Source organism: Python bivittatus, unplaced genomic scaffold, assembly GCF_059951505.1.
Source record: "Python bivittatus isolate LINGU-HERP-01145 unplaced genomic scaffold, Pbiv_v1 ctg000840_np1212, whole genome shotgun sequence".
In the NCBI taxonomy this organism is placed as follows: Eukaryota; Metazoa; Chordata; class Lepidosauria; order Squamata; family Pythonidae; genus Python; species Python bivittatus.
In genome coordinates, this window is record NW_028277113.1 from 44,029,778 (window position 1) to 44,047,142 (window position 17,365).

The 17,365-nt window shown below is 35.5% G+C and overlaps 1 protein-coding gene across 1 annotated transcript in view; it reads left to right on the forward strand.

Annotated features, from left to right (window-relative positions):
- The window catches only part of RP1 (RP1 axonemal microtubule associated), a 194,824-nt gene extending 177,459 nt beyond the window's left edge, over nucleotides 1–17,365 (forward strand). The window contains exons 49-58 of the mRNA XM_088130611.1: nucleotides 347–406; nucleotides 616–794; nucleotides 1,522–1,738; nucleotides 5,394–5,551; nucleotides 6,007–6,082; nucleotides 6,663–6,741; nucleotides 8,182–8,425; nucleotides 11,018–11,096; nucleotides 12,249–12,324; nucleotides 15,133–17,365. Coding sequence (XP_087986737.1) covers nucleotides 347–406; nucleotides 616–794; nucleotides 1,522–1,738; nucleotides 5,394–5,551; nucleotides 6,007–6,082; nucleotides 6,663–6,741; nucleotides 8,182–8,425; nucleotides 11,018–11,096; nucleotides 12,249–12,324; nucleotides 15,133–15,187 — 1,223 coding nt within the window. The 3' untranslated portion in view covers nucleotides 15,188–17,365. The remainder of the gene's footprint in view (nucleotides 1–346; nucleotides 407–615; nucleotides 795–1,521; nucleotides 1,739–5,393; nucleotides 5,552–6,006; nucleotides 6,083–6,662; nucleotides 6,742–8,181; nucleotides 8,426–11,017; nucleotides 11,097–12,248; nucleotides 12,325–15,132) is intronic.

Below are 17,365 nucleotides of genomic sequence, written 5' to 3' on the forward strand. Positions count from 1 at the left end.
TATAAGACCCAAGACATGGCTTGGTGCACTCAGACAGTTCAGTTAGCATCTTTAAGCCATTAGGATCCCAACTACACAATACAGTAAGTTGTGGCATTGGCCAAAGACCAACATTAACTGATGATGCAAGCCTAGCTGTGTTCTGCATAGAGTAGGAAACCACAGCAGATTGCATTAATCTTCCTTCCAGGAAGCTTTCCCCAATTCTATAAGGAAAATATGATTGGCAAATATTTGAATGTAAGTTAAGGAATATCTAGGTTTATCACATCTATGGTTATTTCAGCATTCTTTTACAAAAAGATTAATAGTTCTCTCTCTCTCTCTTTTTCTCTTTTTTAATTAGAAGTACTAGAAAGGAGAAACACAACTGCCTCATTGTTACAAAGCCAAAACATGAAATCAGGTACTTTTATATAACACCAATCCATGCTGCCTCAGACTGTTTGAATAAATATGGTATTAAAAACGATACTTTACTATTGTTGGCAATATCAGTTTTTATAATTATGTTTAAACAGTGATTCCAGCTTAACATATTTACTGATGAATATATACTAGATTCAGCCAATTTGGGCATTCTTTCCATAATGCTATTCTCTTTTATTTGTTTAGAAGGTCTATGGAAGATTTGTGGCACTACATGTCATGAAGATTCATCAAAAGCATTTGAAGGATCTTGGGAAAACATTGCTAAACTGATCTGGGTGTTCTATGGAAACAGAGGCAGATCTGAACCAATTTCCTTGAAGAGCAAAACAGGAGTTCAGGCTGATGACAAAATAACATTTGACGTAAAATAAATATGCATTCCATATTATCTTTGCCATGCACATGTAAATGATTTGTACAGAGATAAAACATAGATATAGCTGTTCAATTTAACCAAGAAATCTTTCCAGGACCAGCCTTACCACTAAGGTACAGTGAGGCAACTCCCTCAGAAAGCATGATCTGAACGGTAGAACAACAGTGGCTGTCTCTCACTCTTTCCTCTAAATCCCCCACCCTACAGTTGATAAGCTATTCTACTGTCTTAAGGAATGATGGAGGATCCCATCCCCTCTGATTTTTGCTTCAGGGAAAAAAGGACTAGTTATGAAGTCCTTACTTCTTCTTGATCTGGTTGATTATTTCATAAAATCTCATTTGATATCACTGTTGACATATAATAAACATATTTAAGAAGGGGAATACCAATAAATGCAAAATAATACTAAAAAGTATTATATTAATACCAAAGATTTGCATCAGCACATCTATCTATCTATCTATCTATCTATCTATCTATCTATCTATCTATCTATCTATCTATCTATCTATCTATCTATAGATCCATGTTTTTTAAAAATGAGATGTGGGTTTAGAAAATAAGATTTCCTGAATTCTCCATATTAGCCTGTTGTGATCACTCTAGGATCAGCAAGAACAGACAATGCCTAAGAAAATGTCATTTCAAAACATTATTTAAACTCCATTCAATCACAATAGAAAACTACTTATTGTGTTGTTCTCTTTCAGGTGTATTTCCCATCTGAACTGGGAACACTTTATAAAGTGAAGATTGGGGTTCATCACTTGGAAAAAAACATATGGCAATTGTTTCATCATTGCAAAATCCAGAATACTGTAACCCTGGATACCTTTAGTCTCTCATTAAATGAAACATTTCCTCTTCTTAATGGAGACCGATGGATTGAGTTCCCTATAGAATGGCCATTAAGGGAAGCACTTTCTGGTATGTATTCACTGGTATTAGGCCACTGAGCACCTCAGAAACAAAAATTCAGTTGCTTATCAAGGGAAGTCATTTTAATTTCCTTTAATTAGCTATGCCATAAAATGACAACGCTTGTATATACTGAAAAAAATGTTACTATTTTCAGGACAATATTTTAAGGTTAAACCCTCCATTTGAAATGTTTGTGTGTGAGAGTGACACTCATACCTAAAGAGAGGTGTAATTGTTTCCATTATACTGTAGCTTAAAGGTTTAGGGCATGCTCTAATGTGACAGCTGAGAATGTGTATTTTTGGAGGATATATGGGTTCCTATGAGTTACGTGAACAAGAGTCCTGTGTCATAGCAATGGGATTCCCTTCACTTTTGTGCAGAAAGACTTGGAACAGACCTTAGCTTTCATTGTTGATACTTGCTACTACTCATGGAGATGCTGTCTTAATATCCATAGTCAGGCATTTACTTCTACATGGAATAAGGGTGCAGCAAAGGAGAACTATGAAGAGGGATCCTTGAGATTCAATCCCTGTTTTCACCACATAAAAAGATAGGGAAAAGAGAAAGAGCTCCAATCAAAAGTAGGCTCTGTTTGTAGTTGGCTCACACTTCATTTAATATATCAAAAAGGTTGTCCATGATGAGATATTGGCATTGCAACTATAATCAGTGAAATACTGGTTTTAATCAATTAAAAGCAGTTTATCGGTCAACTATATATAGACTGATAATTATAATAAAAGTAGTGTGAGGCCATTTTATCTTGTAAGTCGCAAAGCTTTCCCCCCCTATATATATGACGTTATATCTATGATGAGATACAGTACACAGACATGTATTCAACAATGCTACTGAATTTTCATGTGAAATGGTATGCATATGAAAACACATATATATCAAATAGGGACAGAAATGATTCTAAATCACATTCTAGAAATTTGGCACACACTACTTATAAAATCTGTTCTATTCATGTTGCTTTTTTTTTTCATGGTGAATGTATAAGTAATATTAAATTATTAAACTGGGTATTATAAAAGAGGTCTTGCCCCTGGATGTAAACATTGGTGTGCATTTTGGAAAAAGGAGGAGAAATGTAATGCGTATATAATCATTTGCAAAAATGAATGTATATTTCTAAAGAATGAAATGAATTGCCGTTGAACTCAAATTAAATGTTAAATATTTTATGTAACTGAACTGATAATGACTCAAAATAATCAATTTGATACATCGATCCTAAGAATCCTTTTTTAAATACAACATATTTCTTTTTTTGGTATTTTACCAGTGATATTAAATTTGCCCTACATCTGAATATTAATAGTTGCATAAGCTAATTGAATCAGAGCACTTGATTTAAGCTAATTCTGTTTCACTGAATTCAATGGGACCAAATCAGCTTAATATCTTTGTAGTGGTTGGTTTCTGAATGTTATTGCTTGGTACTTTTATAACGTAATGCTTATTCTCTCAATATAGCTGTGTTCCCAGCAATGTTAGCCAATCAGCCATCTGCTATTTAGCTCCTACAGACAGTAAAAACATTGTCCAGATGTTGGCAAAGAGTTCTTTTCTCAAGAAACCACTTAGTTTATTATCATTAATACCAGAGAGCCAATTTGGTTGAGTGGATGCAATAGCTTAGATTTATATTGATTGGTGGAGGGTTGATTCTTATTTGTAGGACTGTAAGATGAATTGAATGGATTCATTTAACTTTTGTGGTAAAATATGTATTGAACTAACTTTTCCACTTCCATTCAGACTTGAAACATACAAATAATACAGATGATATAAAACTAGGAACAGTAGCCAACACTACTGAAAACAACCAGAATAAAAGGATTCTGAGCAGGCTGAACTATTGGGCCAGAATAAATGGAATAAAATTCAGCACGATTAATTCTAAAATTTGCAGTTATATACAAAGAAACCCAGTCATAAAATGGAAATCAACTATGTAGTATCTATGGTCTGAGTAACTTAAACCAATCTCTTACCACGTCATCTCAGATCATTATTGGGGTCTGGAGCTGCTTCTATCAACTGAGACACTTCTGTAGGCCTGCCTTTTTCTATCACATGTGCCCTCACTATGGTCATCCATGCTCTGGTTATCTTCAGATTAGACTCTAGGTTTACTCTACGCGGTGCTTCCTTTGAAGCAAATCCATCTACTGTAGGCAGTGCAAAATATAGTAGTGCAGTTGCTCCGAAGGTTTTCAAAGTTGTCTTCTATCATCCCCATGCTTCAGGAGCTTCATTAGCGGTCTATGGCCTCATGTATCCTTCATGATTTTACTAATTACTGTATATATAAAGCCCTTTATGGCTTGGAGTCTGCTTACCTTGATGACCATCTCAAGCCTGTTTCCTTCCCCAAGTAGATATAGTGACAAGGGGGAGATGCTCTGGTCATTCTACACTCCTGCTAGATGATGAAGGAACTACAGTCTTCTTGGTGGATGAATTTAGACTAAAGGGATTCTCTCTTGCTGAGATTGGTCAGCCTCTGCTAGTTGGTCATTTTAAATGCCTTTGTAAGATTTTTTTTTTTTAAATTCAGGGGAGCATTTAACATGAAATTCTTTTTCAAAAGTTGTGATTCTATCTATTTTATTATTCTGTTGCAGTTGTGAAGCTCCTAAATGCATATGTAATTGGTTGCTATACAACATCTAAATAAATAATTGAACAGATTAGCAGAATAATGTGGTTGTTTGGATACAATTTGTTTGGATACAAAACAAATGTATCTTCAAGTTACATTAATGGAAACTTTAACAGAAACAGGGACCAGATTACAAAGAGTAATATTTGGAGTGCACTGTGCACCAAGCACTGAGTCCAGTTTTGATTGTCATATTTTAAGAAAGATGTTGACAAAGAGGGTTTATCCAAAGAAGAGTGATGAGCATAATTAGATTGCTAGAAAACAAGTTCTATGAGGTATGGTACAAAGTGTCCAATTTTGCCATGGTAAAAAGGAGTGGTTCAAGCTACATTTGAAACTCACTTCAACTTCAAAAACAGGTCGCCACAGAGAACAATGGAATGTGATTTTTATGGGCCCTGGCTATCTTTGGGCTCACAAGACTTGAGTCCTGATGCCAATCTACTAAAGCATTGATTCCATTACTGTGTTACTGGATCATTCATTAGACACACTACTTACTCTCCAACCCAACCCAAAATAAAATTATTTTTTCCTCAATAATTCGATTCTTCCAGATTTTATAATGATCATTTTGCATAATTGCAGTTTCTATGTACTGAGTAAAGTGTGCTTCAGATTCAGAATACAAAATCCTTTGTTGTGGGAATGGTTCAATATTTGGCTGTGTGGATGGCAGAATGAGACATCTGGATGGATTAACAGATCAAATAGACTGAAGTATCTGCTTCAGCTACATTTCATCAGTGCTAAAAAGAGAGGGGGAGGACTTTGGGGATATAAAAATATTCAGTATGTGTTTTTAGTCAGTCACTCATCTAATGATGAATTCATGCATAGACAATATTGCATCATGTGAATACTAGCATAGAGCAAGAAGGAATATTAAAGGAATATTTAAATTCATTAAATGTAATGAATAATGGAATGGATATGCCATCTGTTACATCAGATTTGACATTTATTTTTATTTTACAGTGATTACATATGACATAAAAATATTCTGCAATGATACTGTGAGCAAAATAAACATGGTGCCTATCTCTCTGTATGTATATGGAACCAATGGAGACACTGAAGACAGAAGACTTTTGTTGTCACCATCATCTACAATTCAGAAAGGAGAAGTTGGGGAGGTAATTATGTTTTTCACTGTTATCTGAAAAAAATAAAAATAAAATAAATCTTTCCATTCCAAATTTTTATTTACACACACACGTTATATGTGTGTGTGTGTGTGCTCATGCCTTTGACTCTTGGTGACTGCAAGGATTTCCAGAAGTGGTTTGCCTCCTTCCTAGGGCAGAGAGGAGTGACTGGCCTCAGGTCACCCACCTGGCTTTGTGCCTAAGGCAGGACTAGAACTCGGTTTTCCAGTTTCTAGCCTGATGCCTTAACCACTACACCAAACTGGCGATAGATAGATAGATAGATAGATAGATAGATAGATAGATAGATAGATAGATAGTGCCCAGAGTCTGTCTGCAGCAAGATGGGAGATGACAAATTTGAAATATAAATATAATTACAAAATTAGCATTGAATATATCATAAGCTCTGCCCTTACTGAAATACCACCTGATATGTTTAGTCATTTACAGGTCAGATAGATGCTGTGGATTTGGGAAAATTGCACAAAATTGTCCTTCTCATTGGAAGCACATCATGTAAGTTTCTTTCACTGTGAAGACATTGATAAAAGATTCTTGCAGTATAACATTTATGCTGGATATGTATATTAGGTAGTATGTAGAATCAGACTCTTTGAAATTTCATTAAATAGTTTAGAAATAGGAAGCAGCATTATGCTGAGTAAGATCACTGCTCCATCTAGAAAAATATAACCGATGGTGATGGACAGCAGGTTTTAACAGTTTCAGGCAGTTCCCTCAGCTTAATTTAGAAATGCCAGGAACTGAGCCTCAGATATTCTGTAAATGTAGACTCTGTGTTCTATCACTGAATTGTAGGGTGAATGTATCTTTTAAATCACATTTATTTGAACATAAGTCCTACAGACATCTCCTGGTACTTATTGTATAGAAGCTGCAGTAGGTATCAAACTGATAGCTGGGGACACTTGTGGGTATATTAAATAGAAAAGCTTTCCAGTTTGAGATTTAAAATAGTACAATTACTGGCAGAATAGATAGACGTGTAATGCTATTATTTACTGGTACTTAATATAATTTGATAGTAATGTTGGCATGAAAAGAAACATTTTAATATCTGTTGCTTCTAATGCAGCCTGCAAACTGGCAATCAAAGCCTTGCACTTAAAGGAAGCTCTAAAGCAAGAGCCCGTGTACATATTTGAAGTGAACGAGTGAGTATGAGAAATATAAGGATAAATCACCAGGGGCAAATTTGGGGTATAAAAAGGGCAGCTAGTCAATACTTAACTTTGTTATTATGTTGTACTTACTACCAAGAAGGAATGAGGGAATATCTTGGATTTTTCTGACTCACATGCCAAAATAATCTGACTGGCTATGAATGCCATAGCCCTTGGTGGATGCAAAAGAGGAGATGAAACCTTTGGTTCTCCTTGTCAGGTAGAAAATTATCTTGAACTGGCAAATTTTAATACTATAGTTCACATTGCTGTGTTTCTGTCTCTTTTTTTAAAAGAAAAGCTCACTACAGACTGCCACATGTACCCCTTTGATAGAGGGCAAGAGTACAATCTATAAGGGCAGGGGCGTTGTGCGCTTCCAAAAGGCAAAGTGAGGTGGTGATTTAACTAGAAAAGGCATTTGTTCACAACCGTCCTTGTAAGATTCAGAACCAAGGCTTGTAAATGAGGTCTACTGTAGACAGCTCCCTGAAACCTCACTTCACATCAAAACAACCCGTAATCTGAAAAGGATGCAGGGAGAATAGCAGAGGAAGAAGATAAATCCAACTGAAGGCAAAAATTAAGGTTTTCTATGGGAGGTACCTATAAAAATTCTGGTAGCGTGCAAACAGAGTAATTGGGATCTTAGAAGTAGCTGTCAGGCAGGATAAGTTTACCTGCCAGGGAGATTTTTTGGAAGGGCTTGACCAACATGAGTAAAACAAACTATCCTTCTTCCAGCAGCTACCTAATTTCTCCCTTCTGCTGCACACTGTTGGCTGTTAGAGAAACGGCTCCACCCTCCAATTCCTTAACAGCTGTGGCAATGATAGTTCTCAGCCAGAAGACCCTGTCAAAACTCACACCTCTGACAGAAAGTTATGAGCTTCACGTTACCATATAGAAAGTACACTCAGAGACACACCTGACCATCTTAACATTAATTATACTTTTCTTTGTGTTATATTTATCAGAACACTTTTTGGTTGTGGAATTTTTTTATTTTTTTTTGGTGCCTTCAAATCAGTCTTGATTTCTGGTGATTGCTCCTCAGTTTTCTTGGCAGCATTTTCAGAACTTCATCCTAGGGCTGAGAGAGAGTGACTGGCCCAAAGTCACCTGCTGGCTTTGTGCCTAAGTTAGGACTAGAACTCATGGTGTCCCAGTTTCTAGCCTGGTGCCTTAAACCACTAGAGCAGTGTTTCTCAACCTTAGCAACTTGAAGATGTGTGGACTTCAACTCCCAGAATTTCCTAGCCAGCATGTCCACACATCTTCAAGTTGCCAAGGTTGCAAAACAATGCACTAGACGAAACTGGCTGTTAAGGAAAGGAATCATGACATTTTTTAAAAAAATGTAATCGTTTTTTCTTTATTAAATTTCATACCAAATTCTGTATATGGCTTGTCTTTTAAAATTATTTTTAGAACATTCCATTTGGACACTGATAAACCTGAAATAAGGAAAGAAATCCCTCTCTCTCTGGTTACTAAAGAAGATAATGAACTAGAAAATCTGATAGAACATACTATTAAAGTGTTCACTGGTGGTAAAAGAGGGGCAGGAACTAATGCCAATGTTCACATAATTTTGTTTGGAGACATGGATACATCTCATTTAATTCCACTCAAAACCTCTCTGGATCATCGAGATCCCTTTGAAAGAGGAAAGGTAAGTAATATTGTCCATGTGAACATATCTTTTTTTTTTTTTAGCTGGCCATATCAAATATTACAAGTTTTAGATGAACATATAGCAACATGGGTGTTTGTGCATTATACTAAACAAGTTTACTATCCCACTCATCCATCGGTCAGGTGCCAGATAACATGGCAAACTATCCTTTTTGCTGATATTCTTACTTATTTGTACTTTTGTACAGTTGGCTGGCCAATGCTTCCTTAAAGAGTGGTGGCATAACCAGATTTAGAGCTATACAGATAGAATGGGGTGGGCTAGCCTTGTCCAGCACTCTGCCCTTAGTATTCCCATTCATTCTTTGCAAGCTTGATGGGGAGGTTAAAATAGGGAAACAGAAGAGATAAAATAACTGGAGCAGCCGCATTTTATGGAGTGGTTCATCCTCCTGTTTCTTCCAAGGGACAGCAGAAGGGGAAGTAGCTCTTTTCATCTGAGTTTTAGGTAACATACCAAATGCTGAATTAAGTGAATAGACTATGATAAACTATTGTTTCATACTGTGTTTAAAGCTCCTCTCAACTGGAGTTTAACTCAGTGCTGAGTGCTCTGGGTTTGGACATCAAACTGGACTTAACCACAATATGGCTAGGTGGATTCTGCAAATGTAGTCAGTGAGGCAAATACAAATATGGAAACACATTCCACAAGTTTTCCTTAGGTGGGATTAATTGCCACTGACTGTCAAATGTACACTAAATGTAAACTAGAATATCTTGCCACATAATAGGTATAATAACATGTTCTATATTGCTAGATAAAAACATTCCAGGAGCTGCTTAACCCTCTTTTATACCTCTGGCCCTGAACTAATTCATTTTTGTCTTTAGATTGTTAACGTAACATGAAAGAACCAGTTTTATAGAAGTCTGTTGTTCTTCTTGGAAAAAAATAATACTAGCATTGCCACAAACAGCACTGGAAATGAAAGAATATCTTAAACCAAATTATAGGCCATTTGAAATATTTTATCGTAATTAGAGTCAAATAACTTCTCTTTATGCCTTCAAAAGCATGTTTATGTATCATTAAAAAGATACATATAAAAATTGAAAACACAAGGTGTTTTCTTCAAACTAGCTGGAAGTTCATTATTTTTTAAGCTACATTCTGAAATTAATAAGAATTCTACAAGCATAAATTTCCTTATCCTTTTCGCTGATATTCCAGCCACATTTTTGAGTGGGCAAAAGTAGATGGCGTACACATACTTGTAATAAATGAAATAAAGAAATTGGGATGTACTTCTTTTATGTTTAAAAAAATTAAAAGAATTGCAGCATAGAACTTCAACCAAGATGAACATTAATCAAGATAAGGTATTTCTAAAACCATCTATATTTATATCGATATCAATATAGATACACACACACACACACACACATAATTTTAAGCAAGTTCTATAGCTAATTCAAATAATGGGACCCAGTCTAGAACAAGTTTGGGAGAATAAAGAGATGGTGAAGACTGTGTTATCTGAGGAGTTTGCTACATATTGAATATTTTTGAAGCAATATAATTAATAAAGCTAAGGAGAGATCTGAATGTGAAGGGCAAAATGTGATAGGAGCTATAGAATGTGCATAGGTGTTCACATATTCCTGTTGAGAGCACCTAACAGCAACTATGTCTTTACCTGGGTTTGTGAAGGTGCCCTCCTCAGCTTGCTTGTGATCCTAGGAAGACACCTTTGGTTTAACATGTTCCCAACAAGCGCTATTTATGTGTGGGCACCTACACACAGTCCAAATCACGTTTTCCCCTTCGAATCCAGTTCATTGCACAGCCCTAGTTGCTATTTATTCATCTGACTAATGAAGCTGAATATGTCTGTTGTTGTGACAAGAAGCAAATCTGTCTACAACTTTTTTTTCAACATCCAGGAGAACTAAATTCTTTAACTAGCCATTTTTATGCAATTCCTTAGGTCCTAGCAAAATATTCTCGGGTTTATTTTTTTTATATACATGGTTTATTTTGATGAAAGGCAGTATGCTGGAGTATTTTTTTCCCTTTAGGTTTTTTTAATTAAAAGCTTTATAGTTGTCCATAGTTACTTGCGTAGTATTTTGAAATGTATTTTTAAAAAAATACCAGAATCCTCTTATAATATATTTTTGGATTAGGCCAAAGTTCCAGACTCCTTTTTAAGCTGGTTTTCCGTCTTGTCCAGGACTATGTGGTAGAAAAATTTCAAGCAGAAACAGAAATCACTAACCTAGCTGAAAAGTTCAGTGATGATGAACAATCCTGTATCTCCTTGACCCTGGTTTTATTCAGACCATTTCTTGATCAAGAGAGAAGCTAAGGAGGTGGGAAGACTTCTGGGTGTCTAGAAAAGTTTCCGGGGCTACCTGGTACCACTGGTTTCAGCTGCTTGTTAGTGGCAGAGGAGTGGGTACGTGGAGCTTTGTATACTGTGACTGTGACATACAGTATATTTTGCTGCAAAGGTGGAACTGAAATATATTTTTTGGGAAGCGCTCACACAAAATGGTAAGCATACCATTTTCCAGAGTTTGACCTATCATAACTGAAAAGCTAATTCTATTTTTCATTTTAAAGACTGACACATTCAAAATTAAGACAAGGAATATTGGGAGGCTGAAGAAGATTGAAATTGGGCATGATGGGAAAGGATTTGGTAAGTGTATTTGCATTGCTTGACTGAATTGTGCTTTGTAGGTGCTGAAACATCTATACAGGTAGTCTTCACTTAACAACACTATTTGGGACTGGAAACTCCATCATTAAGCAATGTGGTTGTAAGTCAAAAAACCTCATGACTGCACCGCTTAGCAATGGCAGTTCTGGCAGTCCCAGTTGCCATCATTAAGCAAGGACCGTGCAGGTTATTAAGGGAGGACCACACATAACCATGAACTTGTAACTTCCTGCTGGCTTTCTCATTGACTTTGTTTGTTGGAAGCTAGCATGGAAGGTCACTAATTGTAATTGTGTGAAAATGGGGATGCTGCAGTGGCTGTAAGTACCGGTCATAACTGCCATTTGTTCAGCGCTGTCGTAAGTTTGAGCAGTCGCTGAATGAGTGGTTGTTAAATGAGGTCCATCTGTATATTTAAATGTCTTTTCAAGAAAGAAATTGCTATAGTTTACTGTAGTAATTAAAGCAGGATCCCAGGCCAAATATTGTCCAGATGACTGGGGCTGCAAAATCCCATCCGATTTCAGACTAGCCTGGGTAATGGACAGAGTTTAATCAAAAATATCTAGAACACTCTGGTTGTTGAAAGAGTACTACACTAGGAGTGTTGGACTGGAAGACCCAAGTTCAAGTTCCCCCTCAACCAAAAAATCCAATGGATGCCATCTGTTGGCCCTTGTCACTCAGCTGAATTTATCTCACAATTCTACTTAATGATATTGCAGAGAGAGTCAGGGAGATTACCCATTTCACCCCTTTCTTCCCATATTCTGGGGTTGGGGCCACATAAAATGAACAGAGAGAGAGAGTTTCTTAGAGCAGCCCTGGTTTTCTGGGGCCACTTTCATATTTTGTCATTGTGCTGGGAGCAGGTAAAAAAAAACAAAACACCTCTTGTCACTGTATAGTCGACTTGACTGACATTAGGAAACCGAGTCCATATAGCCCTGCTGACAGAGTTTAGCTGTTTGTATGTGGTAACCACCCATGCCCAATTAAGCCAGATGATCCTGTTTCTGAAATTATTCAGGCCATTTTATGTCTGCATGAGTAGTAGCTGCAGCCCTTATTCAGGCATTTGGAAGTGGCCCGATCTGGGCCAATCTGATATTTATTCTCATTTTTTTACAGCAAGTGGCTGGTTTCTTGAAAAGGTAGAAATCACAGATATGTCTACAAATGAACTCTACAGTTTTAGCTGTAACAGGTGTGTTTTGCATTGTTTAAATAAGATAATCAATAAATGTTATTGAGCATTACAATTAAAAGATAAGAACTAATAAAAACTAAAAGAAAGAAAGAAAGAAAGAAAGAAAGAAAGAAAGAAAGAAAGAAAGAAAGAAAGAAAGAAAGAAAGAAAGGAAAGTATATATATATTTCCCCCTTCATAACAGCAAGTATAAACAATTTTAGTAACTTATCACCTCTTAAAGTACAATAAGTGATCTCTTCTTCCCATATCTCATCCTTATTTATAAACAAATCTTTAAGGCCTTGTCATTCAGTCCTGGTCAGCAAAAGTCCATTAAGGGTTACCAGATAACAACATATCTATTTTAACCTTGATCAAATAAACCACCTTTATATTCCTACCCTTTACTTTTAACAATTCTGATCCTTTATCCCCTCAAATCAAGTCCTGGAATTTGATTTCTTCTCATTTTTTCTTTGTCACTCCTTGCAAAATGCTTCACAACTTTAACAGGTCTCTTTTATAAATTCAGTATAAGAAAGTTATCCAGGTCATTCTTTTGGTTTGGTAAAACATCAACCAGTTTCATTTGTTTATCCAGTGTAGCATTTCCTTCCACATCATTCCCATAGCTCGTCGTTTTAGATTCACTTTCAAATCAGATTCAGTCCTATCCAGTAAAGCTTGCTCCTTTTCCATATCTTCTTTCAAACACAGTCAGTCTATAATGGCAGACAGTTTTAAAATTAACTTCTGGGTCCATTGTTCACAAATACCCTTCAGTATGTCCAATGTTAAATTATTTTGCTCCATTCTGTATTAGTAAGTCACATTTAAGTGCTCTTCTCCTTTAATTGTAATATTTAATTCTTTCTGGTTCCTTCTAGTGTGCAACCTTCAAACTCACATGTTATCATATCTTTTTTTAAGTATTCAAAACAACAGCATTTTCCCATGGGAAGGATTCATATAATTAGTTTCAAAATCTTATTTCAAAGCCATCTGGACCCTTAGTCCATTTATAAGTTTCCAAAATCAACACTCTAATCACCCTTTTGCTGTTTATTCCAGAGATAGAAAGACAGAGAGAGAGAATTTTTAAAGTTCTTAAATTTTTATAAAACTTATTTTACTAAGGATTGAAGGAAACTCACCCAGTGTAATAAAACTTGCTATTATGAAGGTTCCTAATATCCAAAAAGCAGTTAACAAGCAATTTCCAAAGGTGATTAAGAAAAGAAGTATGTGAACCCCCTGTCCTTTTTAAAGGTGCCAAACCATGGGTTGGGCTATGATGGCATTCCCAGGCCTCTCCTTGTCCTTGTTCACTCCAGTTCTTCATTCCACCACAACCGTTGGTTCTGCTTTTGGTAGAGCCTTCTTCAGTTCGCCATTTCTTCTCTGGAAGTCCATTTAAATAAGTTAGTCTTAATGAGTGCTTTTTTCTTACAAACTTCAACAGAAATATTAATGAACTAATATTACACACCAGGAAATATCTTCCCCTTTCTGAGGAGAAGGAAAGTCACAGATGTAAGGGAAATGGAGAATCGGTAGGTTTGAGCTTCAGGCTATGAACAGAGGGATCAGTAAGTGGTCATCAGCATTTTCATTCAATTTGAATGAAGGCCCACAAATCCCCATGTCACAAATAAAGAAGCTAGTAGTCCACAGAACGGCTTCATTCAACACATAGGAAATGGAGAAAAAAGAATTGTCTTATTTTACTTACAATATAATTCTTAAATATTTGCCAGTCATGCTACTTCCCTTTGGTTACACCCACAGCAGTTGTCTTCAATTCTTTTGATGATTGCAAACTTTAATATTATAAATTTGAAGTAATATATTTATACAGAAGAATACAAGGTGAATTTTGCAATACATAGACAATACATGCAATACATAAATCACATGATGTCATAATCAGGAGCTAGTGAGCAATTTTTATGTATTCCCATGCCAGTTCTATTGTATGGAGAAATGCCATTCAAGTCAATGAATCCCATTTCAGAAGAAGAATGTATTGCTACCTTGTGCTTAAGAGAACTGTGTTTTCAGTGAAGGGCATTCTTTCTCTGTCTCATTCCTGCTTTTGGGATCCTTTTGTAGCAGCATGCAAGCATGTTTGGGTAAAAGGACCCACATGCAAAAATGGCAGAACACTGGTATAAGATAAACATTTGCCAGTTTGGTGAGCACAGAAACAAGACAATTGATAGCAATTTATTATGTTTATTTTTATGAAGACAAGGACAAGAGATATGTCTTGAGGAGCAAAACAAGGTACTCAGTTCCTGGGCAGAAAGTTGGCTTGCTGTCTTCAACTATTGGTTTTTAAAAAATTGAGTGTTGATTAGATTCTCTATGAGTTTTATAGATTCAGAAAGATAGAGATATGCCTGTGTTCATAGTATCATGATGTTCAAATAAATATAAAAAGAATTAAAATAGATTGGGTCCATTTTGCCTGCATTTTAACTGGATTCAGAAAGGTTGGGGTGAAAAAGCTTGTCATCTAGAAGTGTTCTTCCTTTCCTTCCTACTGTGCATTTCTTCATCTATACACCCAAATGCTCATTGTTTTAAGCTGTGCATACCTTGACCAGTCTGTAGTTATACAAATCTAGAAGCAATCTGATTCATGCTATTTTGAAAATGTATTTGCATATCTATAGCAACTTCCCCAAACTGTGCCTTCCAGATATGTTGGATTACAACTTCCATAAATCCCAGTTGGCCTGGTCAATGGAATTAGGCTGGGAAAGTCTGATCAATAATGTACCTTCTCTTTCAATAAAATATGTATATTTTCTTCATCAGGTGGCTGGCTGAAGATGAAAATGATGGGCGCACAGTAGTGCAGCTTTACATATAATTAAGTTTCTGAGAACCTATTTGAATGTGCCTCCCCCTCACTTCAAGCTGATCTGGTTTATTTGTATTTCCTAATTATGAAAGAGCTGTAATTATCATGAAGCAATATCAAAACAATATGTCACATTTTAATAATTCCATTGAGAATGATACTAGGCATTCCTTTATTCAGTCATAGAATAAAACAAATTCATTATTGTGTATGGCTTAGTGAGTATGTTTGAAACTGGCAGTTACTTTTTTACATAGGAAAAAGAAAAAGCAATTTATGTCAGTCATGAGCAGTTGCATAATGAAATCTTTTAGTAGAGACAGAAGTTTTATTCTTATATAAATGAAATAACTTTCTCAGTCACATCATACACGGGTAGCTTCTTCTACTAGGCAAAATATCTTCTAAATGGTTATGGAGATTTCTGTGGCAAGATGTCATATGTAACCACATGAAATACCTTATAAAAAATACTTTTGAAGCCACATTCCAAGAAGAACCTCTGAACAGAACTGGGCATTCTCATCCTCATTCCAGTTGTGACCGTGCTTGTATTGTGTCCATATTAGTGGGGAGGAGGGAAGAATAAATGTCCTTACCTTTTCTATCATTCTATGATTTTACCAACATTCTAATGTCTCTTTAATTGTTGTTAAAATGACGTCTTGCATTTTGAGGAAGTGGCAAACACGTAATGATAAATAGAAGGAACTTAGAAGCTTTTATGCAATTGTTTTGTCAAGATACACTATCCAAATATCCAAATAATGAATTTATTAGAAACCAATCAAAGGGAAAATTTGTAGATGTTACCTCCTGATAAAAAGCTAGAAAAATGTATGCTTTATTTTAATGTATCTTCACTTTGTAAGTTAAGAACTCTTGCCAGAATGCTAGAGAAATCAATAATCTTTTTAGATATAAGAACAAATGGTTTATAATGGTGTTATGTTAAAAAATAATAACAGTATAATTCTTTCTGATTGAATGAGGAAATAAGTTTAATTAAATTTTCCTAAAGAGTCTCTTTCTGCTTGCATTGCTAGGATAGATACTGAAACGAATGTAAAATTTTATCCCCAGAGTGCAGAAATGAGTTTAGTCAGTATCAGTATTCATTATACAGAATCACTTTGCTGTGATTTGTTCCTTATAGTGTGTCTTTCATTAATAGTTTGTAATATGAACTTACCCTGATGCCATTTCTAGTTTATCAAGTGTAAATAATACTGTCTTAATTTGTTTGCTTCCATAACACTGAATAGCATCATTTAGCAATTTATTTGTTCCTTTTGTCCTATTTTGTGCTATTTAAAATGAGGCATACTGCTGAATGATTTTAAGGGAAGCAGCTCAAACAGTATTTGCAAAACCCACAGGGGAAATTCCAACAGGAGTTCCATTTTGCTGACCTCAAGCAAAGGTTTCCTGGAAAATTGAGCAGCTGAGGTCAGATTAGATACAAGCTATTATAATTCATGGTTTTCTTAATTTTCATTTAAAGCTATAGCATTTATAGTGAATGTTTTAAATTATCCATGTGGCAGTTCTTCTCATATATTGAGCTCTTTCTGAGGATCAGGACAAAGATCTCTGTAACATCATCAAAGTGTCTTATGTTTATGTAATTGTATCAATAAAACTACTTTGAGAGGAAGTCCTCATTACATGGCTTATGATGTGACAATTGCAACCTACAATTCTGAATGGCCATATTTTGCAAACTAGCTCCTAGTACAGCTATGTTATCATACATGTGATTTTGTTCAAAATCATTCTGCATCCTCGATTATATGTTTTTGAACCATGATTCAGATTTTCCAGAATTATAGTATTCAAACTGAATTCTTGTTTTGTTTACTAAATAATAATTTCTTAGTCTAATTAATAAACTTTGGCAACAAGTATTTCAGATTGTGTGAGATCCACTAACTGCTATCTGTGGGTGAACTACATATTGTTAGGACACCTTCAAATGTTGTATAAATGTGCACATTTGCTATGGGACCCATGCAGCAAATGAACACTCATACTTTATAATACGTAGTATGAATGAGTCATGCTATAACTCATAACAAGTATTCTATGGGAAAGATCCAATATTTACTAAGAAAGATGACAGATTGATTAGAATTCTGAAGTGTCAATATGATCAGTGAACATTACACAATTTGTATCAGCAGTGGT